General features: G+C 52.3%; 1 protein-coding gene across 2 annotated transcripts in view; it reads right to left on the reverse strand.

Moving 5' to 3' along the window:
• Positions 1-27,155, reverse strand: part of LOC138165068 (KICSTOR complex protein SZT2-like) — a 78,177-nt gene that overhangs the window by 10,583 nt on the left and 40,439 nt on the right. Inside the window, exons 30-62 of one of the 2 annotated variants that reach the window (XM_069093190.1) lie at positions 26,984-27,076; positions 26,790-26,868; positions 26,435-26,701; positions 26,208-26,349; positions 26,019-26,126; positions 25,879-25,942; positions 25,591-25,776; positions 25,014-25,172; positions 24,826-24,940; positions 24,553-24,624; positions 24,175-24,397; positions 23,325-23,424; positions 21,645-21,774; positions 21,276-21,428; positions 21,039-21,141; positions 20,839-20,944; positions 20,243-20,354; positions 18,624-18,742; positions 18,361-18,525; positions 15,866-15,950; positions 15,489-15,656; positions 15,239-15,406; positions 15,015-15,160; positions 14,668-14,834; positions 12,515-12,612; positions 12,265-12,397; positions 11,727-11,857; positions 11,418-11,515; positions 11,152-11,328; positions 10,796-11,051; positions 3,497-3,576; positions 2,779-2,904; positions 2,488-2,690 (exon numbers count right to left, since the gene is read on the reverse strand). In XM_069093190.1, coding sequence (XP_068949291.1) covers positions 2,488-2,690; positions 2,779-2,904; positions 3,497-3,576; positions 10,796-11,051; positions 11,152-11,328; positions 11,418-11,515; positions 11,727-11,857; positions 12,265-12,397; positions 12,515-12,612; positions 14,668-14,834; positions 15,015-15,160; positions 15,239-15,406; positions 15,489-15,656; positions 15,866-15,950; positions 18,361-18,525; positions 18,624-18,742; positions 20,243-20,354; positions 20,839-20,944; positions 21,039-21,141; positions 21,276-21,428; positions 21,645-21,774; positions 23,325-23,424; positions 24,175-24,397; positions 24,553-24,624; positions 24,826-24,940; positions 25,014-25,172; positions 25,591-25,776; positions 25,879-25,942; positions 26,019-26,126; positions 26,208-26,349; positions 26,435-26,701; positions 26,790-26,868; positions 26,984-27,076 — 4,532 coding nt within the window. Of the gene's footprint in view, positions 1-2,487; positions 2,691-2,778; positions 2,905-3,496; positions 3,577-10,795; positions 11,052-11,151; positions 11,329-11,417; positions 11,516-11,726; positions 11,858-12,264; positions 12,398-12,514; positions 12,613-14,667; positions 14,835-15,014; positions 15,161-15,238; positions 15,407-15,488; positions 15,657-15,865; positions 15,951-18,360; positions 18,526-18,623; positions 18,743-20,242; positions 20,355-20,838; positions 20,945-21,038; positions 21,142-21,275; positions 21,429-21,644; positions 21,775-23,324; positions 23,425-24,174; positions 24,398-24,552; positions 24,625-24,825; positions 24,941-25,013; positions 25,173-25,590; positions 25,777-25,878; positions 25,943-26,018; positions 26,127-26,207; positions 26,350-26,434; positions 26,702-26,789; positions 26,872-26,983; positions 27,077-27,155 lie in introns of both variants that reach the window. The other variant, XM_069093189.1, reaches the window with a different exon arrangement.

Here is a 27,155-nt window from a genome sequence, read left to right on the forward strand (position 1 = left end):
TCTGTGCTTGGCCCTGAGTCTATCCAATGACTTGGATAAAGGATTAGATGGCACATCCATTAAATGTGCATCTGACACAGTGGTGGGAGGGATAGCGGACACTAGGGATGATGGAGCTGTATAAAAAAAGAACATGAAGGGAGAAGGGAAGAATTTGGGACTAAACAAGAGACTGAGAGCATCAGGAGGTGTAAAATGGATAATTGTGATTATATTAAATTAAAAGGCATTTTCAGAAACAAAACTAATGCAGCCAAAATTAGAAGAAAAGCAGAAAGCTGAAAAACAGTTTTTACAACAAGTATCTTTGATAAAGGCCTCATTTCACAAATATAAGGAGAACTGAGTCAAATTTATAAGACTACTGAAAAATGATCAAAGAATATGAACAGGTAATTTTCAGATGAAGTAATCAAGGCTATCTTTGGTCATATAAAAATGCTCTAAATCATTGCAGATCAGGGAAATGCAGATTAAAACAGCTCTGAGGTACAATGCCATACCTATCAGATTGGCTAACAGGATACAAAAATAAAATGATAAATGTTGGAGGGGATGAGGGAAAATTGGGACACTAGTGCAGCTGGGGGAACTGTGAATTGAACCAAGCCTTCTGGAGAGTAGTTTAGAACTATGCCCAAAGGGCTACAAAAATGTTTACACCCTTTGACCCCAGAATACTATTAGGTCTATAATCCAAAGAGATTTTTTAAAAAAGGAAAAGGACCTATTTGTACAAAAATATTTATAGCAGCTTTTTGCTGTGGCAAAGAATTTGAAATTGAGGGGATTCCCATCAATAGGAGAATTGGTACGTGATTACAATGGAATACTATTGTGCTCTAAGAAATGACAAGCAGGATGATTTCAGAAAAACCTGGACGTGAAATGATGCAAAATGAAGTGAGCAAAACCAGGAAAACATTGCACATAGCAATATTAGCAATACTGCATAATGATCAGTTGTGACTTAGCTATTCTCAGTAATACAATGATCCAAGACTATTCCAAAGGACTAATAAAAAATGCTACCCACCTCCAGAGAAAAAAAGGATGGCGTCTGAATGTACACTGAAGCACATTATTTTCCACTTTATTTTTTGGTGGTTTTTTTTGGTCTGTGTTTTCTTTTACCACATGACTAATATGGAAATACGTTTGGGATGACGGCACATACATAGCCTATATCAAACTGCTTACTCTTTCAGGGCGGGGAGGGGAGAGAGCAAGGCAAGGAGGGAGAGAATTTGGAACTCAAAATTTTTTAAAAAGTTAAAATTTTTTTTATATGTAATTGGAAAAAAAATAAAATATTTTAAAAAAAGAACACGAAAGGCAAGACACTGGGCTGAATCTGAAATGATGCTATGCAGCAGAGAGAAATGTCTCATACTTAGGTTCAAAAACCCAACTTCTTAAGTACAAGATGGTGGAAACATGGCTGGACAGACTGTAGTGTCTGAAAAGGATCCAAGGATGTGGGTGGGTTGCCAGCTCAATGAGTCACTAGGGTGGTGGTGTTTGAGAACCAGAAATAAGCCAACTGGCTCTTTGTTCAAACAAATCATTGAAAAATATAGTAAAAAAAATAGAGAAATGTATTTTTGTCTCAAAGTAAATACATTTTGTTTGGCTGGTTCTCCCACCCTGCTCTAGGGGTTAAGGCATGAGCTAGACCCAGAACTGGAGAAAAGAAGCAGTATAAGCTTCAGCAAAAGGTGTCTAATGGGAGGGTCAGTGCCTGTGGGCCAAAGAAACTAACATGAAGAGAGGGAACAAACACTGGGTTTGAATTTCAGCTCTGCTGCCACCACCCTGGGTGATTTTTGGGGATGTCACTTCCCTTTTGGGGTCTGTTTACTCCTCTGTCAAACAAGTGAGTTGGGCTAGGGGAGCCCAGGGTAATAGGATCTAGGACAGAAATAGTTTTAATCCCTAAGTGTGCCTTGTCCTAGTAGCAGTGGGCTTCAGATGCTATTCTGGGCCAAGTGAAGGGCTAAGGGCTGCTGGGAGGGACACAGAGAGGTCCCAGGGAAATAAGTGGGCATGAATGAGGGGGCTAACTCTCAACTGAGAAGTGAGCCAGGGCTCAGGGACTGGAGGAGCCCACTGTCTCCTCCTCAGTTAAGAAAGTTCAAAGGTCCAAGAAGAACCCATATTGACCTTCTGCTCCTGGCACTTAAAGGTCTCAGGGCCTGGCCACTTGAAAACTAGCCAGTAGGTGGGACACAGAATGGCCAGGGTAGAAGGACACAGGGAAAACAAACCATGAATGGAGAATGCAAGCTTCATGGCTAGAAGCAAGAGATAAGCTCACTGAGGGAATAGCAGGTGAGTGACAGGCTGAGGAAGGATGGCCTGAGGCCCAGGGAGAACATGGGGAACATGAAGATATGGCATGAAGGGGTAGTGTCTCCCTGCGCCTGAGGCCACCCTGCCTTTGGGAGTCTGCATGGGTGTTCCAGACAATGGCGGGAGAGGGCTCACCTGCGAGTGGGTGAGGGGGGCCGCAGCTGCACCAGAATAAAACCCGTGCTCTGCAGGTACTGGACGTACTGCAGCAGAAAGGTCGAGCTCAGCTCCCAGAGCCATGGCTCCTCTCGGGCCCCAGGGATGGGCAGCTCCCCAGCCTCACAGCTTGGAGTTGGCTCCCGGCCTCCACCCCCTGACTCATTGGAGCGATGGCGGCGCTGCAGGGAAGGAAAGCGGTCATAGCTCCTGTTGGGTCCCACCAATGCCCTTCCCTACTCGGGCTCCACACACTGGGGCGGGAATCACCTTTCCCTCAGTGGGTGCTGTGGGCTCAGGGGGTCCGTGCTGCCAGGAGGCTGGGTCGAAGAGCAGGGCAGTAGCACAGTAATGGACCAGGCGTGAGGACTGCTTTAGGGTCTCCAGCTCCCCAGCCTAGGAAGGAACATAAAAGGTCACTTGAGGTTTCTTAAACAGAGCCAGCCCTGGGAGGAAAGGAACTGTCAGGAAAATACCCAGGAAGAATTCTGGAAAGAGTCAGGCAGTTGTCTCCTCCTATCCCATTGAGGGTTGAGTCAGACAGAGACCAGGGAGGCCAGGACACTCCCCACAGTGTCCACATCATGCCTGTCTCCCCATCAGTATTAATTCCACAAAGGCCTGTGGGTTTGCTCAGGTCAGAAGGGGACAGAAGAAGCCTATAGCCAGTAACATGTCCAGCAGGGGCCCAGGAGAAGGGGCAATACTGGGAGAAAACATCAGAAAAGGGGGCATGGTAGCTGCTCCAGGAGATGATGGGGGGAGCCATCCCTGAGCCACTCTACCAGGAAGAGTGGGGCGGGGGAGTCATTCCTGGCATCCATGGGACAGGGGAGTCATCCACAGTCAAAAGGAGATGGGGGCAAGGGGTAACTGTCCCCAAAAGTCCATGGAAGAGAGTAAAAATGAGGAGCTCAGATACATCTTGGGGGTTATAAGTGGTCAGAGCCCTCAGACCCTCTCACCCTCCATTCCCTGAGGTGCTCACACTGATGGGCATGTTGGACTGGGCAGACCTCTGTTGCCAGGTCACAAAGAGATTCTCCATCTTCATTTGACGCTCCAGCTCTGGGGGGGGGGGGAGGGAAGAGGAAATATCAGCTCCCAGCCTCTTTCACAAAATCTCTAGATCTTGGATGTGGAAGCTGCCCCAGGGGCCAAGGGGGCTACCTTCTTCCTTCTATTACACCTAGTGGCCGTGGGGTGGCCCAATCCACTCTGGATACTGGCCACTCTTCAGCTTACTGGTGCTACCCTCTGAGACCACACGGAACAAGGCCGATCCCCCCCATTCACAACATGCCTCTCCCATCTAACCTCCATATGGCTATCACACTGCCAGTGCTAGACCACAAGCCTGACACCTATTCAAGAAGCTTCAGTGAAGTGTGATGCCAGTAAGCCACCAAGGGGCCCCTGCACAGCTAAACAAAATAATGACAAATCTCATGGAGATGAACCAAAGGAAAAGCAGGAATAAAGGGAGACTCGCACTTCAAGAACTGACCTTCAATTATAAAGCAATCATCATTTAACTTGTTTAGAACTGCCCCATCCCCACCCCTAATGGAAAAGTAGATCTAGATAAGCAAGAATCAGAAAGAAACCAGGAAACATAAAATACTTAAGAGAAGAACTCTTTATCTGACATGAACATCTTAGAAAATGGGAAAGCAAGCTGGCAGAAAAAGGATTTGGAACAATATCTGACACCACATACTCATCATGGATAGGAACTTTGAATATACGAGGTCTTAGAGGGGAGAATTCCTAACAGTCAAGGGATAGAGGAGACCACAAAAGATAAAATGGTCATTCTGATGATGTGAAGTCACTTAATATTTACCTTATGTGTATTTATTTATCTGTATATGTGGCGTTTTCTAACCAGTAGAATACATGTTCCTTGACGGCAAGGACTATTATATCCGTCACTGTGTACCCAGAGCTTAGCAAAGGGCCTTGCTATAGCAGATGCTTAATACATGCTTGTAAAATTGAATGAAGTGCATCACTCCCCATCCTGGCTGTCCTCTTCTGGAGATATTCCAGCTGATCAGTGCATACCCTACAAGGCAGCACCCAGGACAGAACACAGCATTCCACACAGAGCCATAAGAGGGAAGAGGGCACTGAAATCACCATCACCCTAGCCTGGGAAAGGAAGCCCTTCCTCAAGCAGCCCACAACATAGTGACTTATCTCATAGTTCACAAAAGCACCCCGATCTCTTTGAGACAGCCCGGGAGCCAAGGCTCCTTCATCTTAGTACTGGAGACTTTCTCAAAAAAGCAAACAACTTGATGCAGATCCCTATTACGTTTTATCTGCTAAAATTCAGTTTCGTGTTCTAGTCTGTCAAGACCCTCTGATCCTGACTCTGCCCTTCAGGATTTGCCCCGCCAGCATGGCGCTGTCTGCCAACATGCCAAGGCCTGGGGCCGATCCCTTAGAGATCCACCAAGTGGCCCACAAACCATTAATGACCATTTGATGGATCTGGCCTTTTGGCTAGTTTGGAATCTGATCCCATGAATGTTCAGCCTACATGTCTCTTTTGTATCCATGAGAGTAGCATTGAGAGATGATGTGCTCTGCTGAAATCTAGATCTACAGTATTTTCCAGACTCAGTGACCCTGCCAATAAAAGGAAATGAGTTGAGTCTGAACTGACCTGATGACACTCGTGTTTCTACAGAGCCTGAGGTTTGCAAAACACTCCATATACATTTTCTGTCTTGCTCTGGACTAAGTGGCATGATGGTACAGTGGATACTGGGCTCAAGAGTTCAGAGAGATGGGTTGGAATTCCGTTCATGGCTGTATGGTCCCGGGAAAAGTTGCTGAACCTCTTCCTGCTTTGGTTTCCTCATCATTAAAGCCAGGGTATTGGCTTCAATGGTCCCTAAGCTTTGGATCTAGGACAACATGAATCTAAGCTTTTGACTATTTGGGATCACCATTTTCCTTTATAGATGTTCATCCCTTTAATAATGCCTTCTAGAATTTTACCAGGAATTAAAGGGAAGGTCAACGGCCTATAGTTTCTAGACAGTTTTCTCCCCTTTCTCAAAAACTGGGACAACATTTGTCCCACAGAGCCTCGCTCAATGTCAATGATCTTCTAGAGACCACTGATGTGGTTCAACAACCATATCTACCATTTCTCAGAACTTAGGACAGTATTCACCTGGCCTAGAAGACTCGAACTCGACTGAGAGCAGTGAGGTACTTTCTTCTGTTGTTGATGTGTTCTGTAGGGGCTGACTCTTCGTGATCCCATGAACCACAGCAGTCTAGGCCCTTCTATCCTCAGCTATCACCTGAAGTCTGTCAAAGCTCATTGCTTCCATGACTCTAACCTATCCATCTCATCCTCTGTCATCCCCTTTTCCTTTTGCCTTCAATCTTTCCCAACACGTGAGTGTTTTCCAATGAGTCCTGTCTTCTCATTATGTTGCCAAAGTAATTAAATTTCAGTGTCAGTATTGGACTTTCCAGTGAACAGCCTGAATCAGCCTGAATCAGCTTTGTGAAGTATTGACTGATTTGATCTCGTTGCTGTCCAAGGGACTCTCAAAAGTTTTCTCCGGCACCACAATTTAAAAGTGTCAATCCTGCGGTGCTCAGCTTCCCTTATAGTCCAACACTTACAGCCATACATTGCTACTGGAAAAACCACAGCTTTACTATATGGACCTTTGTTGGCAAGGTGATATCTTTGCCTTTCATTGTGTTCAGATTTACCACAGCTTTCCTTCCAGGGAGCAAGCTTCTTTTAATTTCATGGCTACATGACTTGTCAGTAGTGATCTTTGTGCCCAAGAATATACAATCTGACACTGTTTCCATTTCTTCACCCCATATGCACCAGGAAATGATGGGACCAGTTGCCAAGATCTTAGCTTTTTTTCTTCTCTTTAAAATGTTAAGCTTCATGCCAGCTTTTACACACTCTTCTTTCACCCTCATCAAGAAGCTTAATTCCTCTTCATTTTCTGCCATGAGAGTGGTTTCATCTGCATAGCTGAGAATGTTGATATTTCTCCTGGCAACCTTACTTCCAGATTTTTATTCATTCAGCCCAGCACTTTGTATGATGTGCTCTGCATACAAGTTAAATAAATAAACTGACAACATATAGCCTTGTTGAGCTTCTTTCCCAATCTTTTTTTTTTTTTTAACATTTGTTTATAAAACTTTGAGTTCCAGATTCTTTCCCTTCTTCCCTCCTCACCCACCCCCACTGGGAAGATAAGCAATTTAATATAGGCTATACATGTGGAGTTACGCAAAACGTTTCCATAGTAGTTATATTGTGAAAAACCAACTATATTTCCCCCCAATCCTATCCTGCCCCCCACTTAAATATATTTTCTCCTTCAACCCTGTCCCTTTTCAAAAGTGTTTGCTTCTAACTACCCTCTCCCCCAATCTGCCCTGCCTTCTATCATCCCCCCTCTTATCCCCTACCCCCCTATTTTCCTATGGGGTAAGATACACAATTGAGTGTGTATGTTATTCCTTCCTTAGGCCAAATTCAATGAGAATCAGGTTATCCCTTTCCCTTTCACCTTCCTGTTCTTTCCCTCCATTGTAACAGTTTTCTCTTGCCTCTTTTATATGAGATAATTTACCCTATTCTATCTCTCCCTTTCTCATTCTCCCAGTAAATTCCTCTCTCACCTTTTAATTTTATTTTTTAGATATCATCCCTTCCTATTCAACTCATCCTGTACCCTATGTATACATGAACATACATATGCCCACACTCACATATATATTTATATAAACATACACCCTCCTATACATACATATATATGTATGTATAAATATATATACACACATATATATTTCTTTCAACTATCTTCATACTGAGAAAAGTCTTATGAGTTACAATTACAGTTTTTCCATGTAGGAATGTAAATAGTTCAACTTTAAAGTTCCTTATGATTTCTTTTTCTTGCTTACTTTCTCATGCTTCTCTTGCTTCTTGTATTTGAAAATCAAATTTTCTGTTCAGCTCTGGTTTTTTCATCAAGAACGTTTGAAAATCCTCTATTTCATTAAATGACCATATTTTCCCCTGGAGCATTATACTCAGCTCAGTTTTACCGGGTAGATGATTCTTGGTTTTAGTCCTAGCTCCTTTGACCTCTGGACTATCATATTCCAAGCCCTCCTATCCCTTAACGTAGAAGCTGCTAGGTCTTGTGTTATCCTGATTGTGTTTCCACAGTACTCAAATTGTTTCTTCCTGACTGCTTGCAGAATTTTCTCCTTGACCTGGGAACTCTGGAATTTAACTATAATATTCCCAGGAGTTTTCTTTTTGGGATCTTTTTCAAGAGGTGATCAGTGAATTCTTTCAATTTCTATTTTGCCCTCTGGTTCTAGAATATCAGGGCAATTTTGCTCAATAATTTCTTGAAGGATGGTGTCTAGGTCCTTTTTTTGATCATGGCTTTCAGGTAGTCCAATAATTTTAAAATGATCTCTCCTAGATCTATTTTCCAGGTCTGTGGTTTTTCCAATGAGATATTTCACATTGCCTTCTATTTTTTCATTTGTTTGGATCTCTTTTATAGTATCTTGATTTCTCATAAAGTCATTAGCTTCCAATTGCTCCAATCTAATTTTGAAGGAGTTATTCTCTTCAGTGAGTTTTTGAGATTCCTTTTCCATCTGGCAAATTTGGCTATTTAAAGCATTCTTCTCCTCATTGGCTTTTTGGGCCTCTTTTGCCATTTGAGTTAGTCTATTTTTTTAAGGTATTATTTTCTTCAGTATTTTTGGGGGTCTCCTTTAGCAGGCTGTTGACTAGCTTTTCATGATTTTCTTGCATTATTCTCATTTCTCTTCCCAATTTTTTCTCCACTTTTCTTACTTGATTTTTCAAAATCATTCTTGAACTCCATAACCTGAGACCATTTCATATTTTTCTTGGAGGCTTTTGATGCAGGAGTTCTGACTTCAATGTCTTCCTCCCACTCCATGTCTTGATCCTTTTTTTGTCCCCCAAAAAAGGATTCTATCATCTGTTTGTGCTTCCATTGCTTGCTCATATTGCCAGCCAATTACTTCACTTTTGAGCTCTTTGCCATGGTAGAACTCTGCTTCCAGAATGGAGAGAGCTTTGTCCCAAATCGCTGGGGCTTTTGCAGCTGCCAGAGCTATTAGGAGGGTGCCCTCTCTACAGCCCCCACAACCTCCCAGAGCACACTGGACACACACCCCAGGACCACCAACCAAGACCTCAATCCAGATCCAAGCAGGTTACAACAAGAGCGATTACCCTCTAAATGGTCACTTGGTCCCCCTACGATCTGCAGGGCAGGAGTGCTGGAAGTAGCCACATGGGGGCAGCTCCACGCCTCGTGTTGCTTCTCGTCCTGGAGGCAGGGGCCGGACTGCAGTCCCTGGTTCCAACAGAGTTCCACAATGACCTTTTACTTTGTCTTTGGCATTTAAGGGTTGAGAAGTCTGGAAGCAGCCACAGCTACTGATGATTCACTCTCCTGAAGTCTACTTGGGTGGCTGCTGGTCAGGGCCGTCCTGGGGCTAGAACTGTGGCTCACATGGGGCTATATTCTGCTCCCACTGCACTGCAATGGACCCTTCCTTTCAGCCTGCTGGGCTGCCTTCAGCAGGAGATTTGTTTCTCTGTCACTTTGTGGGTTCTGTAGCTCTAAAGTTTATTTAAAGTCATTTTTGACATGTATTGCACTAGTACAAATTCTAAGACAGAACCGGTCACATCTGCCCAAGGTTGCCATCATTTCAACCCTGACAGCTAGCTCTTCCCTGTTGCTGAGGTCCAGATCCACAACAGAATTTCCCATTGTTGGTCACCTCTATGTGTTGAGACCGAAATGATCACCTAGACAGGAAATGATGAGCTCTGATGCCTCTGGAACAAAGGCAGTGAGCGTGGAGTCACAGGATGGCATCATGGAAGGTCAGGGTTCAAGTTCTGCCTGATACTCATGACAAAAAAACAGGCAGGTCACTTTGCCTCATCTGCAGAATGGACACATATTGGGTCTCCAGTCATTGGAAGGCTTGGATGAGATGGCGGGCTGCTCATAACTGTATTTTTTTTTTTTTTGCTTTTTGGAGGGGGGAAGGTAGGGCAATTGGGGTTAAGTGACTTGCCCAAGGTTACATGGCTAGTTTTTTTTTGTAAGTGTCTGAGGCCGCATTTGAACTCAGGTCCTCCTAACTCCAGGGCCGGTGCTCTAGGCACTGTGCCATCTTGCTGCCCCAATTGTCAGTATTTTGGCAGAAAAGGTGAGCAGCTGTCCAAGTGAGTGATCATATCACAGGCGTGAGCTGGACTCCACCTTGGCTCCCTGTCTGTCCTGGCGCTCCACTGTCCACTGGCTGACTGGACTGGCTACAGGCCTCCTTTCTGCCCATGTGCCCCCAGCCCTCCCAGCAGGTGCAACCATTCACCCAGAGCTGCGTCCTGGCCACCCAAGGGCCCAGCCTCCAGGAGGACCCTGTTCACTGCCTGCTCTTCTGACAGTTCTGTACAAACACCAGGGGCCGTGGCTCTTCTCCTGCTGCTGCCCCTCCTTCTAAAGCATTACTGATGCCGTCTGACTTTGGACATCATGGCCACATCTGTCACCAGCGGCAGGGCCAGTGGAGGCCTGTGCCAGGCCCCCCATCTCTTTCCACTGCCATTCCCTGGGGAACACTGCATCTGTTGACGCCATTACCACAGGGCTTCTGTGGTACACACATCCTAACTCGCTGGCCACCAAGGCCAGAGTCCCCCACAGGCGGGCAAAGGTCACTTTCTGCCCACACCATCCTTCCAAGTTCCTCTCCTCAGAGGACAGGTGCATTTGAAGAGCCCTAATTAGGAACTTTCTCTCCCTGGACCTCAAGGCCTGATCCAGAACCAAATGCTCGCTCATCATTTCAGTTCCCCCATGCCCATCTGAAGGAAACTCTGGCTTTGGCCCTAAAGCTCTCCATGGAGCAAGTGCTTTGTTGGTGACAGGCCCTGTGCTAAGGACTGGGGATTTGAAAAAAAACCTCATCATCTCAGGCAGCCCTCTCCAGATTCTTCTGGAAGCGCTGTCCACACCCACATCAAGCACCAGAAGTAGTCAGGTGGAGCCCTGCCTGTCCTCAGTCTCAGCCCTCCCAGGTTCTCTTGGGTTCTGCTCTCAGTCCTGGCCCTCCCAGCCTCCTCGCCTCCCAGCCCCAGAGACTGTTCAGCTCTAACAGACCCTTAGTCTTCCCAGATTCCCCCAACCCCAGACATAGCTCCCACCTCTTCGTTCTGCAGTCTTGATCTCCAGGAACTGCTGTCCATGATAAGTAACGGGGTCGGGGGGCCGGGGGGCTGGGCCGGGGCGGGCAGCAGCAATATCCCTCAAGGCCTCATCAAAGGGCATCGTTTCAGGGGCCAGGCCTGCCCCTCCCCGGTTGGAGCCACTCAGTCGTCCCTGTTCCCGGCTTGGTGGGGGGCCAGGGCTCCGGATGAGGGTCTCAGCCTCCAAAGATGGGGTCAGGAACGGATTTGGCTCCTGGAAGAAGCTAGTCTTAGAAGCCAGACATCCCTCCTAGACCCCTGCCCCGCAGCAGTCCAGGGTTTGAAAGCATGTATGGAGGGAGTAGAAGGGTTACCTTGTCATCATGCCCAGGGCAATCTAGGTGACCATAGTGATGGAAGAGGCCAAGCTTCTGGCTGAGCAGGCAGTGGACAAGGTGGGCCCGAGCATTCTGCCACTGTAAGAGGCGGCCCAGGGCACGGCTGAGGGCCCCTCCAAGGTCTGGGGCCCAGTTATAGGTCAGAAGCTGTAGCTGGAAGCACAGGTCAGGAGAGGCAGAGGTCAGTGTGAGCGGAGTTTGTCGTGGCCACTCCTCAGCTGGGCCCCCTTGCCAGCCTTTACCTTGGTGTCCATGACCCGGAGGAGGAGGAGCCGCTGTCGGGGGGCGTCCCGACCAGAGCCTTCGATGCCTGGCTCGAAGCGCTGCATGGCCTTGGGAGCTGGGGAAGGGGAAGTAGCACAGAGGGTGTGAGGCAGCCTGGCCCCAGGAGCCAAGCATCCTGCTCTGCTGGCTCTGTCCTTCACCCACAGAGGCACCCATCCCCCTTCCCATGGGTGCCCCTTGACTCCATTAGCATCTATCAGCGTTCATCCCAACCTCTCACCTCCTTGTCCCCCTGCCCCATCGCTAGCTTGCCATCTAGCCCTCACCCTGCTGGGTTGGTCTCCGCCACTGGGAGAAGTTCCGTCCCAAAAGTAGCAGATGGCGCTCAGCTCCAGGGCGGGGTGGGGGGTGCAGCTGAGCAGTGGAGCAAGGGCTGAAGGTTACAGGATCTGGACCCCTAGAGTCACAAGGAAGGACCATAAGGAAGTTCAGCCTCAGCTCTCAAACAGCTCTGAGGGTGACTGAACAACATGACAGGAGTCCAGGACCCCCCTCTTGCTGGGCAGAGATGTCAAAGGTGGCACAGTAAATAGAGCTCTAGGCCTAGAATTGAGACCTGAGTTCAAATCCAGCTTCACCCCTTTAGTTGCTGTGTCACTAGGTATGTCACTTAACTGGCTGCCTCAGTCTCCTCACCTGTAAAATGGGGAAACCATTTTACCTCCCAGATCAGATAAGGTGGCATTTGTAAAAAGCCCTTAGAACAGGTGCTAGAGGACAGCAGGCGCTTGCTGCCTTCCTTCCTTCCCACCCCTCCTCCTATGGATCCCCCCTGACAGGATGAACCCCAGGGCCCTCACTCACGGCTGCTGCTCAAACATGCGGACACTGGTATCTCCTGCCAATGAGGCCACAAGAGAAATGGTCTCAGTGAGCACAGAGGGAAGAAGGAACCGGGAAACCATGTGGGTGGAGCTTCCAGAGACAGAGGGACAGCCTGCAGAGGGCAGATTGGGGAAGGGAAGGGTGAGCACAGGTCACCACGGGGGGCACTTCAAGTATAGGGACAGGGTGAATCATGGACTGCTGCTGGGTCTGGGGGTCATGTCCTCACCAATCTGAGCCATGAACTCCATCCAGCGCTGACCCATGCGTGCAAACCCCGCGTGGAGCGTGCCTACCTCCCCTTCTTCCAGCTGTGCAATCCTGCGCCTGGAGAGGGGAAGCAGCAGCAGGGGCTAAGCCTCCTGGCAAGGCAGAGACTGATTGATGACTGGCCTGATGGGCCTGTGCAGGGACCACCAGCCCCACTCACCACACTTCCCAAGCTCCATAGCTTGCGGAAGAAGAAAGCAGGGCTCTGCTCAGTCAATCATTTACTGCACACCAAAAGGACATTCAGAGGGGGTTCTTGGGCCTCTGCACTCTATCACCCTATCATGCCTGGAAACCGTCTTTCCTTTTTGCCCTCAGCAGCAGGCAAAGTCTCCTTAATTCTCTCTCTCTCTCAGGGAGCGGGAGAGGAAGAGACTTGAAGTGACCAGTGTGGCACTCTCAAGGCTGGGGGAGCAGAGCTCACAGGGAGGCCATCCCCACTGAAGGGTGGTGGTGCTGTTCAGTGGCAGAATGTAAACCGGCAAGGCTGGAATCTGTGACTATGGGAGCCTGCGGGACAGAAGCTTCAGAGGGTCCCGTGGACAGAGCAGCAGCAGCTACTTCAGAGAGAGCACAGAGCTGTCCAGCCACCCCAGGACTCTCACCATCCATCCACACCCAATCTACCCAGCATCCTGGAGGGCCCTTCCTCTGGATTGCTGTTCACTGTGGGATACCACTAGGTACCTGCCCATTGCTCTGGGGAACCCCACACTCTGATCCTTGGAGATCCCAACTTCTCATGACTCACGGCCATCAAGCACGTCTAGCTGAATAACTGTAGTAAAACTGTACATGTCCCGAAGGTCACCTGGCTGGCTCCCAGCCTCTACCATCTGCTCACTACGGGCCCAGACAATGTCCATCCCAGATATAGTCATGAGCCGATGGATAACCTCCAGGGCTGTCCACCCATCTGCAGCGTGGACTGTGGGCTGCACACAGCCCAACAATTTAGAATACAATAACATATAGATAGCTTGACATTTTAAAAGCTAGGTTGGTACGTCAACCACAGGATCCCTCTGGAGGAATTCATGGTTCTCATTTCTATCAGATGGACACTGCAGGTGCTCTCTGCCCACGGGGGAGAGTGGAGTTGTGCTTGTGGCCTGGGGGGCCCAAAGACACAAAGCCACCAATGCCCACGTTGACTGTGAGGGATGGGGGAACCACCACTGGTTGGCAACCATCTGTGACCTTAATGCCTCACACAGTATCCGTAGCCTGAGGGTCACACACCACGGTCTCTCCTCTAACTCCTTTTGCAGACCCTTGGCAAGCTCCCACCTACACCTCAGAGACACTCTGCAGCAGGGAGGCCTTAACGCTGCAGAGGCAGGGGCTTGTCCATCAAGTGGGGAAACTCTAAAGCTGTGGTGATGGCCTGCCTGTTTTCTTTTCCAGGTCATCAAGGATGCCCCCCACATGTGTAAAGGTTAGAGAAAGGAGAAAGGAGCTATGTGGGTCACTAGCTACAGATATTTTTCTGAGTCACTTTTGTTTGGTTGGATTTTGGGGGATAATATAAAGGACCATGACTTTTTTCAACTGTCTGGAACCCTACCCTCTTTCTAATGTCTTAAGAATGCTTGAAGGCCCTCAGAATGGCACCGCTTCCACCATGAAGCTCTTCTGGGCCTGAGACCCAGTGCAGTCCAGGCACGTGCTATCTGTCTTCTCTCCTCATGGTCTGGTGTCTCTGGCTCTGCTCTTTCCAGTGCTCAGGATTATCATCCCTTGCCTTGGCACTTTTGCCTGGGTTGTCCTTCAGGTCTGGAATGCCCTTCCTCTTACCTCTCGTTTCCTCAGTGCAGGCCCTCCCTGGTCCTGTGGCATGCTCACACTCTCTATGCAGGCTATATTCTCTTAGCCATGTGTCGCCAGGCAAATGCTGGCTATTGGAGGGATACTGTCTATGGGTCACAGTAACCCCAGGCTGGCTCAAAGTTTGTGCTATATGAATGCTCATGGCATTGTGTTGCCATACCTCTAGGAACCGGGACAGGACTTCCAGGGAATAAGCACTGGATTTGGGGAATCACTATATGGAGCCAGCTCTTTCTGTCCCCCAAGAGCCTGCTGACCCTGGCCTCCCCGCCTCCTACACACCTGTGACCCTGGGCACCCAGCTCTGAGGCTGGTGTACGCTCGGGCCCCCCAGGGGGCCGGACACTCTCAGTCTTGTGACGCCTCCGCCCTCGGGTCTCTTCTGACCTTTCCAATACAATGTCATCTGTTGTCTTCGGGGAACCAAGGTCTCCACATTCAGCTTTACTCTGAGGGGAATAATAGCCATGAGGGAGAAAAGTAGGTGGGCAAGAGATGGCAGGGGGAAGAAGCTTGCCCATGAAGTATGTAGACCCATTTACAGAGATGGAGCAATATGGGAGAGAGGACCCTGAAGGCATGAGGAGAAGAGATGCCAGCTTCCTCCCTTCACCTCCCCTTGCCCTTACCAGCATATCCCAGAAGCTGCGCCGGCCCATTTTGCTTGGGGGAGTGACGGGCTCTCCTGGGCCTGGGGCTGGTGGGAAGGGGAGGGGGGAGGTGCTGGCTGGATCTCCTGGACTCCTGGCCTCCAGCGAAACACTCTGTGGACTCCCTGGGAAGACGAGACGTGATGGCCTTCAGGTGTCTGCCCCTCCCAAGGGCCAGGGCTGGGCCAGGGGCAGGGGCATACCTGGCAGGGCCTCCTCTGTACACAAAGGGGCAGGCAGCAGCCGGAGCTCCATGACAGCATCGGCCAAGGCATGTCGAGTGGCACCACGTAACTTCTCTTCTAGCTGCAGGCGGCTAATGTTCCCTTTCTCCCAGATATCCAGTCGCAGCTGAAGGTCCTGGCCCTGACCTGGGTGGAGGGAAAACTGGGGTCATCGGCTGAAGCCAAGCCCACCCCCGGGCTCCCTCCTGCTAGCCGTCTTTGGGCCTACCTGCAGCAGCACTGTTGGGTGCGGTGGGGCAGCTGGTGACCCTGGTAAGACTCTCAAACTCAGTGTCCTGCAGCAGGTCCAAGGGGACGGGAGAAGCAGGGGGCCAGAGCCCCAGTGAGATGGGGGCTCCCCCCTCATCCATGAAGGACAGTGCAATACAGGCAACCCCTACACCAAAAGAGTTAAGTAGGTATACTCTCCAGGGAATGCCCTGGCCCACTACCCCATACCTAACCCCACGCCTGCCAGTACCCCCCCCCGCCACCGCTCCCTGGCCCACTACCCCATACCTAACCTCAAGGACCCTCCCCACGCCTGCCAGTACCCTCCCCCCGCCACTGCTCCCTAAGGCTGCCATCTGAGAGGAGAATGGGTACCTTTTCCCCCAGTGCCTTGACCACCAGGCTTGTTGTAGAGATAAATATCGGAGTCAGGAAGGCCACTAGGAGGGTGGAAAGGGTGCTGGGGAAGAACAAAAATCACTATGAGGTCAAGCTGATCCTTGGCCCAGGGTGTCTGCCCAATGCAAAGACAGCCTTCAAGCTCAGAAAGGTCTAGCCAGGACAAGACTTAGCCTCCCTTGCCCAAACCATCCTGCCCCTCCAGTTCCCTGAAGGGCTGGTCTCTCCAGGAGAATGGCAGCTCCTGGAGGGACAGAGTATTTGCATCCTACACCACTCTGCTGGGCTCATAGGAATGGACTAATTCATGGATGTGTTGGGGGAGGAACAAAACAAAGACACAGGGAGGATGGGAGAGAGACACACACACTGCCTCAGCAGAAAGAGGAAAGAGAGGAGCAGTTTGGGAAATAGATGCCAAGCCTGACCAAGAGCACAATAGAGGAGTGAGCAGGGCACTCCCTGACAGGTCAGGCAGGGCATAACTGCCTGGCTTGCCTCAGTGATCACTTAGCCTTAGAAAAATGAAGGAACAAGGACGGACAATGACATCCTGATGAGACTCTCCCTAACAGAGCAGAATGAGTAGCAATGGTGGGGGTTCTGAGGAGAAGCCACACAGCAGTCTGACACGTGCCCAAATCTGGGGAAAGCAGACCTCAAAGGTTGGGGGGAAAGACGGGGGAAGGCCATGAAGTAAACTGCTTCTGGGGAGCCTAGTCCAGGAAGGAAGGGAGATGCTGAAGAGGAGGAAGGCTAGGAACTGTCTGAAGAGACTGATGTAAATGCATGGGGAACTCACCAGCCAAGTGAGACTTTTAAAAGAAATGTGCAGAAGGCAGAAGCAAGTTCAGGCCACAGAGGACGTGTGCTGGACCCATCACAGTCCTGTAAAAACAGCATAAGCAGAAAGGCCAATGCCTGCAATGAGCTGAGGCTGGTGAGGGAAGAAGCCAAGGATGAGAAAAAGATTCCTTTGTTTAGGCCGTGCTGGGAAAGAGGAGGATCTGAGAAGGGCAGAGACCTCTGCTTGGGGTGGGTGGGATGGTGATGGCTGGCACCAAAGAAGGCCCTGGGCACTAGCAAAGATAGAATGAAAGGCCAGCCACGAGGGAGCTGCTGCCTAAGGTAAGTGAGGAGATGGCAGAAATTCCCCCAGCTACCCTGGGGTAACTGGGGTCAGCTGGCCAGATGAATGCTGTCCTGGGTCCCGAAAGACCTCGCAGGCATGCTTGTGGCACCAAGGGGTGGCCGAGCCCTGGAATGAGAGCAAAGCCCCAGAGCGCCAGCCTGGCTCCATCAGACACACCCTGCCGGCCCAGGGCCACACAATGACAAGACGAGAGAGGGTTGTGGCTGCCATCCGCTCTGCCTCTAAGCAAGCAGTGGATGAAGCTCTTGTGAAGGAGAGATGGACGTGTGACAAGACCACCATCAGATGGACCTCACTTTTCTCAGTGACCTGGGTAAAGGCGCCCATGGCGGGGCCATCAGGTTTGCAGGTGACAGAAAGCCAGGGGGAGAGCACACACAGAAGATGCCAGTCAGGATCCGACAGGTCCTTGACAAGCCAGAGAGAGCACTGGCCTGGAGCTCAGTAGATAAAGTTCATTAGAAACATGTGTCAACGTATAACCTACATAGAATTGTTTGCCTTCTCGATGAGGGGGAGGAGAGAAGGGAGAATGTGGAACTCAGTTTTAAGAAATTAACATTAAAAATTGCTTTTACATGCAATTAAGGAAAAATAAAATGTTAAATAAAAAAATAAATGTGTCAAGTCTTACACTTGGTATCAAAAAAGTCCAGGATGGGGAAGAGGGCATGGCTAGCAAACAGTGGTCTGGGAAAAGACCTAGGGGCTCTGGTGGACTGTAAGCTCAGCTGAAAGCAGCAGGGCGATGAGGCAGAGAAAAAAACCTCATGAGATCTGGGGCTGCCTTGAGAGGCGGTGATGCCTGGGAAGATGCCACCGGGAGCCCAGTGGTCAGTTCTGGGCACCACAGATTAGGAAGAACATAGATAAGCTGAAAAGGGAAAGGGCTGAAGTGGGGCAGGCAGGATGGGGAAGGGCCTTGGGTGCCTGACATGAGAAAACAGAACATGCCGACCATAGGGAAGAGAAGACTCTGCCTGGGGGAGGTGAGCGTTGTCTCCTAGCACAGGGAGGGCAGCCATGGGAGGGGGCGTTAGTTGCCAAGAGGCCAAAGGAGGCAGGATGTCAGGAAGAACTTGCTGTCCCAGTGTGGAAGGGGCCGCTTCAGGAGGGAGGCAGCTTCTCCCCCTTGGAAGTCTTTAGGCAGAAGCTGGACACCGTTTGCAGGGCCAGGGAAGAGGACCTCCTTTCTAGTGCTGTTTGGATTGGCAGCTGCTGAGGCTCTGCTAGACTGAGATTCTGCGCTTGTGAGGTCCTGCTGAGAGCAGGCTGGGCACAGACTAGCAGTCTGCCAGGCAGACAGCTGGGCCCTCACCTGGAAGTGGTGGCGACTGTTGCTGTCTGTATACTTCGGTGAGTGCAGGAAGATGAGCAGATTCTGCCGCAGGTACCAGGCCAAGGCCGGGAGCCACGGCCGACAGGTGGGTGGTAGCACCAGGTGGAGCACTTCCGAGGGGGGACTTCCTGGGGGCTGGATGAACTGAGAGAGCGGAGTGAGGGGTGAGCCTGGGCCAAAGATGTGGCTGCATGCAGAATGTCCTGGGGCCAAGGCTGCGGAAGGGGCCCCCAGCCCATTACCTCGACATCGGCGGGCGTGAGCTTGCAGTTGCGCACGAGCATGACGGTGATGATATCCAAGGTGGCTTCGTCCAGGCGCCGCCGCAGGGCTCGCACCAGCTCCTCTGTGATCTCAGGGCCTGTGGGCACACAAGAACCCTGGAACCAGGACCCATGACACACACACACAATCAGGGTAAATTAAAAAAAAAAAGCCAAATCTAGAAAAGCAGGAGGAGCTCAGTACAACCGGGGTCTCTCCCTCAAACTGACCTGCACCCTCTATGCGGGCCCTATACCTCACCCTCTGTCTCCTCTTAGATCAGGGCAGGGTGAGACCAGATGACCTCTCCTTCCTCTCTTCCATGTCCACCTCTGGGGACTGAGGTGGCTCCCCCCAGAAGAATGTGAGCTCCTTGATGGGTAGTGGGGATGGGTTTTTGTTTGGACTGTGAAGCTCAGAGTTGTAACACACAAGAGGAGCCCTTAATGGCCAGGCTAAGGAATTCTTATTTTGTCTAAGAGGCACTAGGGAGACACTGATGATTCTTGATCAGGCGGGGCTATATGGTCAGTCCTATGTCCTAGGGAGACTATTTTAGCATCATGTTAAGGAAAGATTAGAGACCGTACGCAAAGAAGTCAACAAGGAGGCAGCAGCAAAAGCCTGGGAGAGGAGCGATGAGGGCCATGGGAAAGGAAAAGGGGACTGCTGGGAGAGGCTTGGTGGAAAAAGGGTCCATGAGCACATTTCCACTTGATGTCAGGAAAAACTTATTTGCAATGAGAGCTGGCCCAAAGGGCATAGCCTATCATGTGGCAGATCAAACCTGGGGCCTGGTCATGGGAAGGAAAGCCGTACGCTTGGATGCCTCCTGCAGCTTTTCCTGGCGGCATGACCCTAGGAAGATCCCTTAACCTTTCTGGGCTTTGGTGTCCTCATTGTGAGTACCTCTCAGGGTGTGAGGGGCTCAAGGCACAAGCAGAGCTACTGGGGACCCAGGGCAGGCTGCTTTCAAGAGTAGGACTGGTGGCCCAAGCCAGGGTCAGTGCTGATGGAGGCAGATGGGCTGCTGCAGGCCCTCAGCATGCATGGGGGAAGGCCAGGACATGGGAGAGTCCAGGAGGTGGAAAGGAGGTCTGGGACCTCCTTGAAGGAGGAGGGAGAATAGGCTCCAGGGAGATGGAAAAGACAGGCAGGCAGGGGTGGGGCTGGCACTCACACTGGGGGTGGCACTCCCTGCCCAGCTCCACTGTCAGAACCACAGGTACAAGCCTAGAAAGTTCAGTCTGACTAGAATTCCTGACCAGGAGGCATTGGCCTCAACTTAAATGCTCCTATGGCAAGGAGGTCACAGGCCTGACAGTGTATGTGATCAGAACCTTCTTCACCCAGAGCCAGGAACTCCTACTCCCTACCCCTCTACCCCCCACCCGGCCCAGCCCAGTCTCCACTGGTCTTCCATCTGCCCTCGGACTCCAGGACAGCCTTGCAGATACTGAACGAAGCTACCAAGGGCCCCGGAGCTCTCTTTGCTTGAGGACAAACAAATGCACACAGTTGCCATCCCTTGGACAGGCTTCCCGCGGTCTGTCTTTGCTAACTTGGTCCCTAGCCCTGACCACTCCACAGGCCTCACCTGCCTGTCCCACACCGTGCACCAGGAGTTGAATGTGTCGGTCAACCTGACCCACAGGGCGGGCTGTCTCAGAGCTCCGGCTGGAGGCAACTTCCAGGGGGGATCGAGGACCCTGTGCAAGGAAAGCACAAGGAGGATCAGAGGGGGAGGAAGGCATGGGACAGGGACACAGCAGGCACAGGGCCTGGATTCAACAATGGAACTGAAGAGCTGGGATGCTGGGGGCAAGCAGTGATGGACCAGAAAGACTGCAGTGTTGTCCTAGGGTCCTAGGGTTTAAACATCCTGCCCAGCAGCATTGGTGCCCCAGGGAGGGAGGGGGGTGTTATCTCAGGGGCCATGAAGCGTCTGGTCCAACCTCACACACACAGTAAGTGGCAGAGTCAGGATTTGAACCCAGGTCCTCTGGTTCCAAATCCAGCACTCTTTCCATGGCACCATTATTGCCCCCATTTTACAGATGACAAAACTCAGACTCAAAGGGTCCCAAAGCCCTGTGGGTCAGCTAGGGGGAGAGCAAAGCCCAGATCAGCCTCTTGAGTCCAAATTCCCAGACAAGCCACAATGACCAGTCACACTGGGGGACAGTGACTTGCCGAGGTTTCCTCAGGGCAGATGGGCTCCTGGCTTCTGGAGAGGGCTAGAGAAGGGGGAAGAGCATCCCCATCTAGGAGCTTCTCACTGCATGATGTCTCCAAAAGTCTGAAAGAGGAAGGGAGTTGGGAGTGAGCAGCGAGGCCGCTGCCCACAGCCCCGCCTGCCCGCCCAGCAGCCTGCCCCCGACTGCTCCTCATACCGCAGGTAGTAGACAGCTTGAGTGGCTCGCTCCTGGTACACAAACATGTTCTTCCTGTTCACTACCGAGAAGGCGTTGAGCACAGAACGAAGTGCCTGGATGGCTGTGGGACAGCCAGGGCTCAGTGAGGCAAAGGCCGAGCAGTGCTGAGGTGCTGGCCCCCAACGCCCCAGGTCAGGCCCTCCCCACACCCTGGACCACCCGCCCATGGACTCCCCTCGCCCCAGCCCCTCCTACCCCGGGACACTCCCATGCTGGGCCCCATCTTGAGTCGGGAGTGGACCCGGATCACAGTTCCCCAAACCACATTGCAGGAGAAGTGTCCTGGGACAAACTGCATCGTGGCTGCCAGGTAACCGCGGGGGGTACAACTCTCGTCAGCTGTGTAATCTGTGGACAGGGAACACTTCAGATTGGAGCCACCCCTCGTGCATTCCTGACACATGCAGTCGGACTCCTGGCCCCAGCCACGCAGCAGGCCCTGGAGAGGAGCCGCCTGCTTGCTGGGATGTACCAGAGAGCGCCACAACCTGCGCTCTGGGCCCACTGGTAGGGGAGGGGGCCTCGGGGCCTGCTGGCGGGGGGGGGGGGGCCTCGGGTCCTTACCATCGCTGGGCAGCAGGGTCCGCTGGCGGGGATGAAAGGGGGTCTCACTCCGCCACAAATCCTCCTCACTCTCAGCCACAAGCAAGGAGTTACAGACGTGGCTGTCATGGAGGTCTTGAAGAAGCAGCCGCTGGACAAGAGGAGGTGAGAGGTCAGGAAGCTAGAAGGACCCAAGGTCCTTGAGGATTCACTGAATCAGAAGGGGGGCCTGTGGCCACTCAGCCAAAGCAGCGCTCTGTTGACACCGAGCAGTCAGGGGTCTTAGCCAGACCTTGGCTGTGTCTCTGCTCGTCAAGATCCAAGCAAATTCTCCTTATAATGTCCTGGACAAGCCATTGTTCAGGCCCTGCTTGAAGACGCTGAGGGGCAACCCCTTCCTCCAGGGTCTCACTGACACTCACTCACAAGCAGCCCCTCTGCAGCTGTCCCACATTACTCCTGTGCCTACCTTCTGGTCTGGACTAAGCAAAGCCAAACTAAGTACCCCTGCCTGAGCCCCCTCAGGCCAAATACAGGGTCCTAGATTTTGAGCTGGAAGGTCTACCTTGCTCTTCTCTTTTTATTTTATTTTTTATTGTTTTTGCTTTTTGGAGGGGGGAAGGCAGGGCAATTGGGTTAAGTGACTTGCCCAAGGTCACAAGGCTAGTTTTGTGTTAAGTGTCTGAGGCTGGATTTGAACTCAGGTCCTCCTGACTCTATTCACTGTGCCACCTAGCTGCCCTTTCTCTTCCTTTTTAAACAAGTGAGGAACTGGGGCCCAGATATGGATGCATGTAGCCAGTAAGGGACAAAGCCAGGACAGGTCTCTCTCAGGTCCCTGGACCTCACTGCACTACCCTGCCTCTCTCAATCCCAACTCCTTCATAGGCCCCTGGCCCTGGCACCCAAAGCTTCACAGCCTTGAGAAGGGCTCTGACCAGAGAGGAGGCCAGCAAAGCGAGCCCCCTTGCCCAGGCTGCCAGAAGACCCTCACAGGGCACATGCCTTCCTCAGTCTGAACCTGGGGAAGATGATTTCTTTGACCCCAAATGAATGATGACTGAGTTTCATCTTATCGCATTTGGTCCAACAGCTCTATCCTGTCGAGATTTCTGAGCCCTCCCCTCTCTGGCATCCAGGATGCTGGCCATTGGGGACACCTGCCTGTTTAATGGGGTTCATCTCTGCTTTGATCCAAGTCCTGGACAGAAGGTGTGCCCCTGGTAAAGCCCATAGAAGGCAGACATGGCCCCTTCAGCCAGTCCCAAATCTACCTGACCGGGCTCTCTTCACCCCCATCTTTGCATGGATCCTCTGATCCAACAGTTGGCTGGGAAATGAGACCTACATAGAGCATACTCCTGAGTGACCCTGTCCACAGACAGAGATCTGGTCAGCTGGGCATGGTCTGTTCTTGGTATGCCAGACTGGCTGGCTGGGACCACTGCCTCCCTTTCCTAGGTGGTCATTGACCTGGACAGCCAGTTAGAGTGTCAGTCTTCCGGCTGTTTGTTTTCTTAAACTTGGACCCCTTCCCTTCTCTGTGCTTTCTCAGCAACATCTAGCTTCCTAGGGGTCAGACCTTACTCAGTGCCGATGCCCCACACCTCTTGGGTTAAGGATTCTATTACTGGCTTCCAGAGACACAGATGGACAGACAGACACACACACAGACACACGCAGAAACACATGACTCCTCACCTGGTTGACCTCTCGGCAGATCTCTCCAACCTTCTTGGCCAAGAGCTGCTGCAGCTGCCGACACTCGGCACCTGGTCCACTCTCATCGCGACTGAGGCTCCTGTAAGGGATGGGCAGACACAGGCAGTAACGGAAACTGTCAGGCAGACTGGCCAATACGAGGAAGACACTATTAGCTCAGGGATGGGCTTCCCTAGCAGGAGTTAGAGGGAAAAGCAGGATGGGCTCAGAAAATGTGTCCACTAAGAAACACTGGTCAGCTCAGGAGTGTTAGAAGCAAGGCCCACAGGTCCTGTCTGGGCTACACCAAGCAAAAGGGACAAAAGGCCCCATAACTACTGTCTCCAACTGACCTCTTCATCAAGACATGGCAGTCACTGAGGAAAACAACCAGCTGAATTAAAACTGGGCCCTTCTTTTCATTTGTGCTTACTCACTGGGACACCAAGGACCCTTCCTCTCAGAAAGCTCACATTCATGGATTTTGCCTATACAGAAACAAGACTGTTCTCCCAGAACCGGGGTGGGTTGGGGTGGAGGGGTCACCTCTGGCCTGGCACCTGGAGTGACAGTCAAAGGGCCCAGCCTCACTGAGATGATGGGGGCTTATAGGGGGTTCCATGCACTCTCAGAGGGTGCCACAAGGATCCACTGTGGTTATGGGCATTCATTGAGGGGGGAAGGGTATGGAAACTCACTTGAGTTGTTTGTGGAATCACATGGGGGCACATGATTGGGGAGGGTGGAGTAATGGAAGCTCATCAAAGGGGGACAGACCTCAACAGGGCGATTCAGGGCACTGCTCAGGGTTATAGAGGCCAGGGGTGAATTCGCCCAAGTCTGCCCTCACCGTGCATGGGCATAAACCTCCACTCGATCCTGCATCACACGGACGAGGAGCCAGAAGTCAGGCAGATGCGGTCCTGTGAGGGCAGGTGGGAGCTGCTGATTCAGGGCTGGCCCTGGGGACAGTGTGAGGCCTGCAGATTCCTTCAGTGTGGGGACAACCTTTTCCCCTGGGGTTACTTTTGGTCCCTCGTTTTCTGAGCCGCTACTGCTGCCTCCATCATAGCCTGGAGAGACAAGAGCCTGGCTCACTGAACCCCTGACTCCGTTGGGGCCCTCCCTCCCTGCTCATCTGTATTTGCTGCCCCCCCCCCCCGCCCATCACTCTGGCTTTTCTGAACCTCCTGCTCCCCCTTATCTAGACTCTGTAGCCCCAGCTCACCTAGCTGATCAGAGTCCACGCTGCCCTGGCTCGACACAACACTTTGTCCTCGGCTGGGCCCGGGATGGCTTCCTGGACAAGGGAGGGGAGAGCAGTGAGACCTTCATGGTCCCTCCCCACCCCACATTGTTCTCTCTGCTAACCCAATCCTCAGCCCAGCAAAAATGGTTCCCACAAAGTTAGGGTAGGGGACAAATAGAGGTTGTGGAGGAGAGGCTGTATGCAGTGTCATAGGAGGGACAGGCATAGGGCCTGTGTGAGGCTGATGCCCACCTTCCTTATCACAGGCTCCATGAGACCCCAGTGGTGTCCCACTGGGCAAGGCACTCAGAGTGGCGCCCTCGATGTCATCAGGGGACTCAGGGACATGGGGACTGGTTGGCAGAGCCTGTGGGGAGAGAGACAAAGCTCAGAGAGGAAGGCCCCCAGGGACTCCAAGCACGCTGGCACTAGGCACTCACCTCTGCAGGGCTGGAGCATGTCGCTTGGTCCTCACGACTGAGCCAGGCCCAGGGGGTGGGGGGCTCCTCACAGGGGCTAGGGCTGACAGAAACGAAGAAGCAACCACTGTCAGGGTCCTGGCACAGGGAGTGGCCTGGGAGATGAAGTCGACAGAACTCCTGGGTACAACAGAGATGAGATGGGAGGGGCCGGTTCAGGCACAGACAGGGTTGGGGGGTAAATCCAGCGGAGCATCAAGGCCAAGAGGTCCTGGGAAGGCCCAGGCTTCCCAAGGCCATACCACTGACCTCTGCACCCCTCCTCAAACTTCTCGCCACTTCCCCTTCCCCCTCCTCTTTGCTGAAAACTGAGGCCACCTGCAGGGATCGCCTCGCCTCCCATCAGATGTCTCCTTCAGCCTCCGTCTCACATGATGAGGCCCCGGTGCCCACCCTCTGCTGAGGATCTGTACAGTTACTGGCATGTCGCCTCCCCGTCAGCACGGCAGTTCTGGAAGGCCAGGAACTTGTTTTCCCCATTCTCTGTATACTCAACACTGGCACACAGTAGGTGCTCAATAAATGCTCGCTGACTAACCTCTTTAAATCGAGCCAGGGAGCGCTCCGGCCCAAAGACAAAGCTGAGGGGCAGTGTCTGCCGATGGCAGGTCGGGCGTCCTGGGGAGGCGTGGATGTGAGCGGCTACTCTCTGGAGGGCGGGGCCACTTGGGGCACCTGCCCGACGTAGGGCCCCCACCATCTCGTCCTCGAGCAGCCAGCGAATCTGGGTGCAGGACAGGGGGTGGTGAGGGTTAGGGTGGGGCCTGGAGCAGGTGCAAGAAGTGCCACCCCCCCAGCCCCTTTCAGAGTCTCTGAGGTCTCCTACCTCACTCATGGTCGTCTCAATCGCCTGCCTGTGGGGTATAGGGAGGCTGCACAGGCCCGGCTGCCTGGAGAGGGGAGGAGAACAGGGTCAATAAGGATCAGAGAAGGCAAGGGCTGGGGGAAAGCCTCTGGGAATCATACCTCTCTATATCTGGGGGGGGCAGTGGAGGCCCCAGGCTGTCATCAGAGCGCAGGGAAGAAGGTCGCCCAGGAGACCGAGGGAAAGAGGTGCTGCTCTCAGAGACAGACCTGGGGGAGGAGAAGGGAGCTAATGAGTGCTGACTGAAGCCTGGCAGCTGCAGAAGCCCTGGCGCCTCAGGCATGCCTGACCTGTGGTGCTGGGGGTCTGAGGCCGGAGGCAGCTCCACCTCCAGGGGCAGGGTGAGGATGAAGACATCCAGGGTCACACTAAGGTCCTGCAAGGCCAGGCGACTCCCCAGGGGCAGGCTCTCCAAAGACGTCAGGATCTGACCTGGAGACGGAGGGGGCAAAAGGCTTGAAGCTTCTGGAGGCTCAGGGCCTTGGTGGGGGCAGGGGGCAATGCCACGGAAGCTCACCCAGGCAGGTGGGCAGCGTATGCACAGGCACGGAGTCATGCTGTCCTCGGAGGCGCACAGAGCACGTGAGGTGCAGGAAGAGAGGGGGCAGGTCACGGGCACTGCCCTCAGGACCAAGAGCAGCGTCATCCCCCAGGATGCTAAAGGAATCCTCGTCGGACAGCGACGTGGAGTCTGGAGGCTCCAGGTCAGGGTCCCGGCTGTCTCGATATTCCACCTCCAGCTCTGGGTCACTCTCTGTGGCAATGCAGCCGCCAGACACCTCTCCTGAAGACGGGGGCAGGGCGACTATGGCAGAGGCAGGTGACAGCAGGACACACGTCCCCTGCCCAGTCACCCCACACCAAGCACTCACCTTCATCGCCTGCTGGCTCAGCCTCTGAGAGCTCCAGGTCACTGACTTTCCTGTCCAGGGCTTCCCGAGCACTCTCATCCTGCTGGGAAAAGGCAGAGAAGGTGGCTGAGGGCTGGGGTAGGGAGGACACGGGGTGAGGGCAAGAAGAACAGGCAGACACAGAGGAAGCAAAGACAGCAGGCTGCAGGCCTCACCTCGCGTTTGCTGGATGGTGGGCAGTAGAAAAAATAGTGGGGGTTGGAGGGCACAGCTCGGAAGTGCAGGCGACTGATCTCCAAGAACTTCTCCTGTTGGGGAAGAGGGCACACGGGGATGAGGAGCCCAGGCTGGGCCTCAGCAGCTTCCTCTGCTCCCGCCACCAGCCCT

This window comes from Petaurus breviceps, unplaced genomic scaffold, assembly GCF_028583685.1.
Source record: "Petaurus breviceps papuanus isolate PSGF00001 unplaced genomic scaffold, PetGlider_PUasm1.0 207, whole genome shotgun sequence".
Taxonomy (NCBI): Eukaryota; Metazoa; Chordata; class Mammalia; order Diprotodontia; family Petauridae; genus Petaurus; species Petaurus breviceps.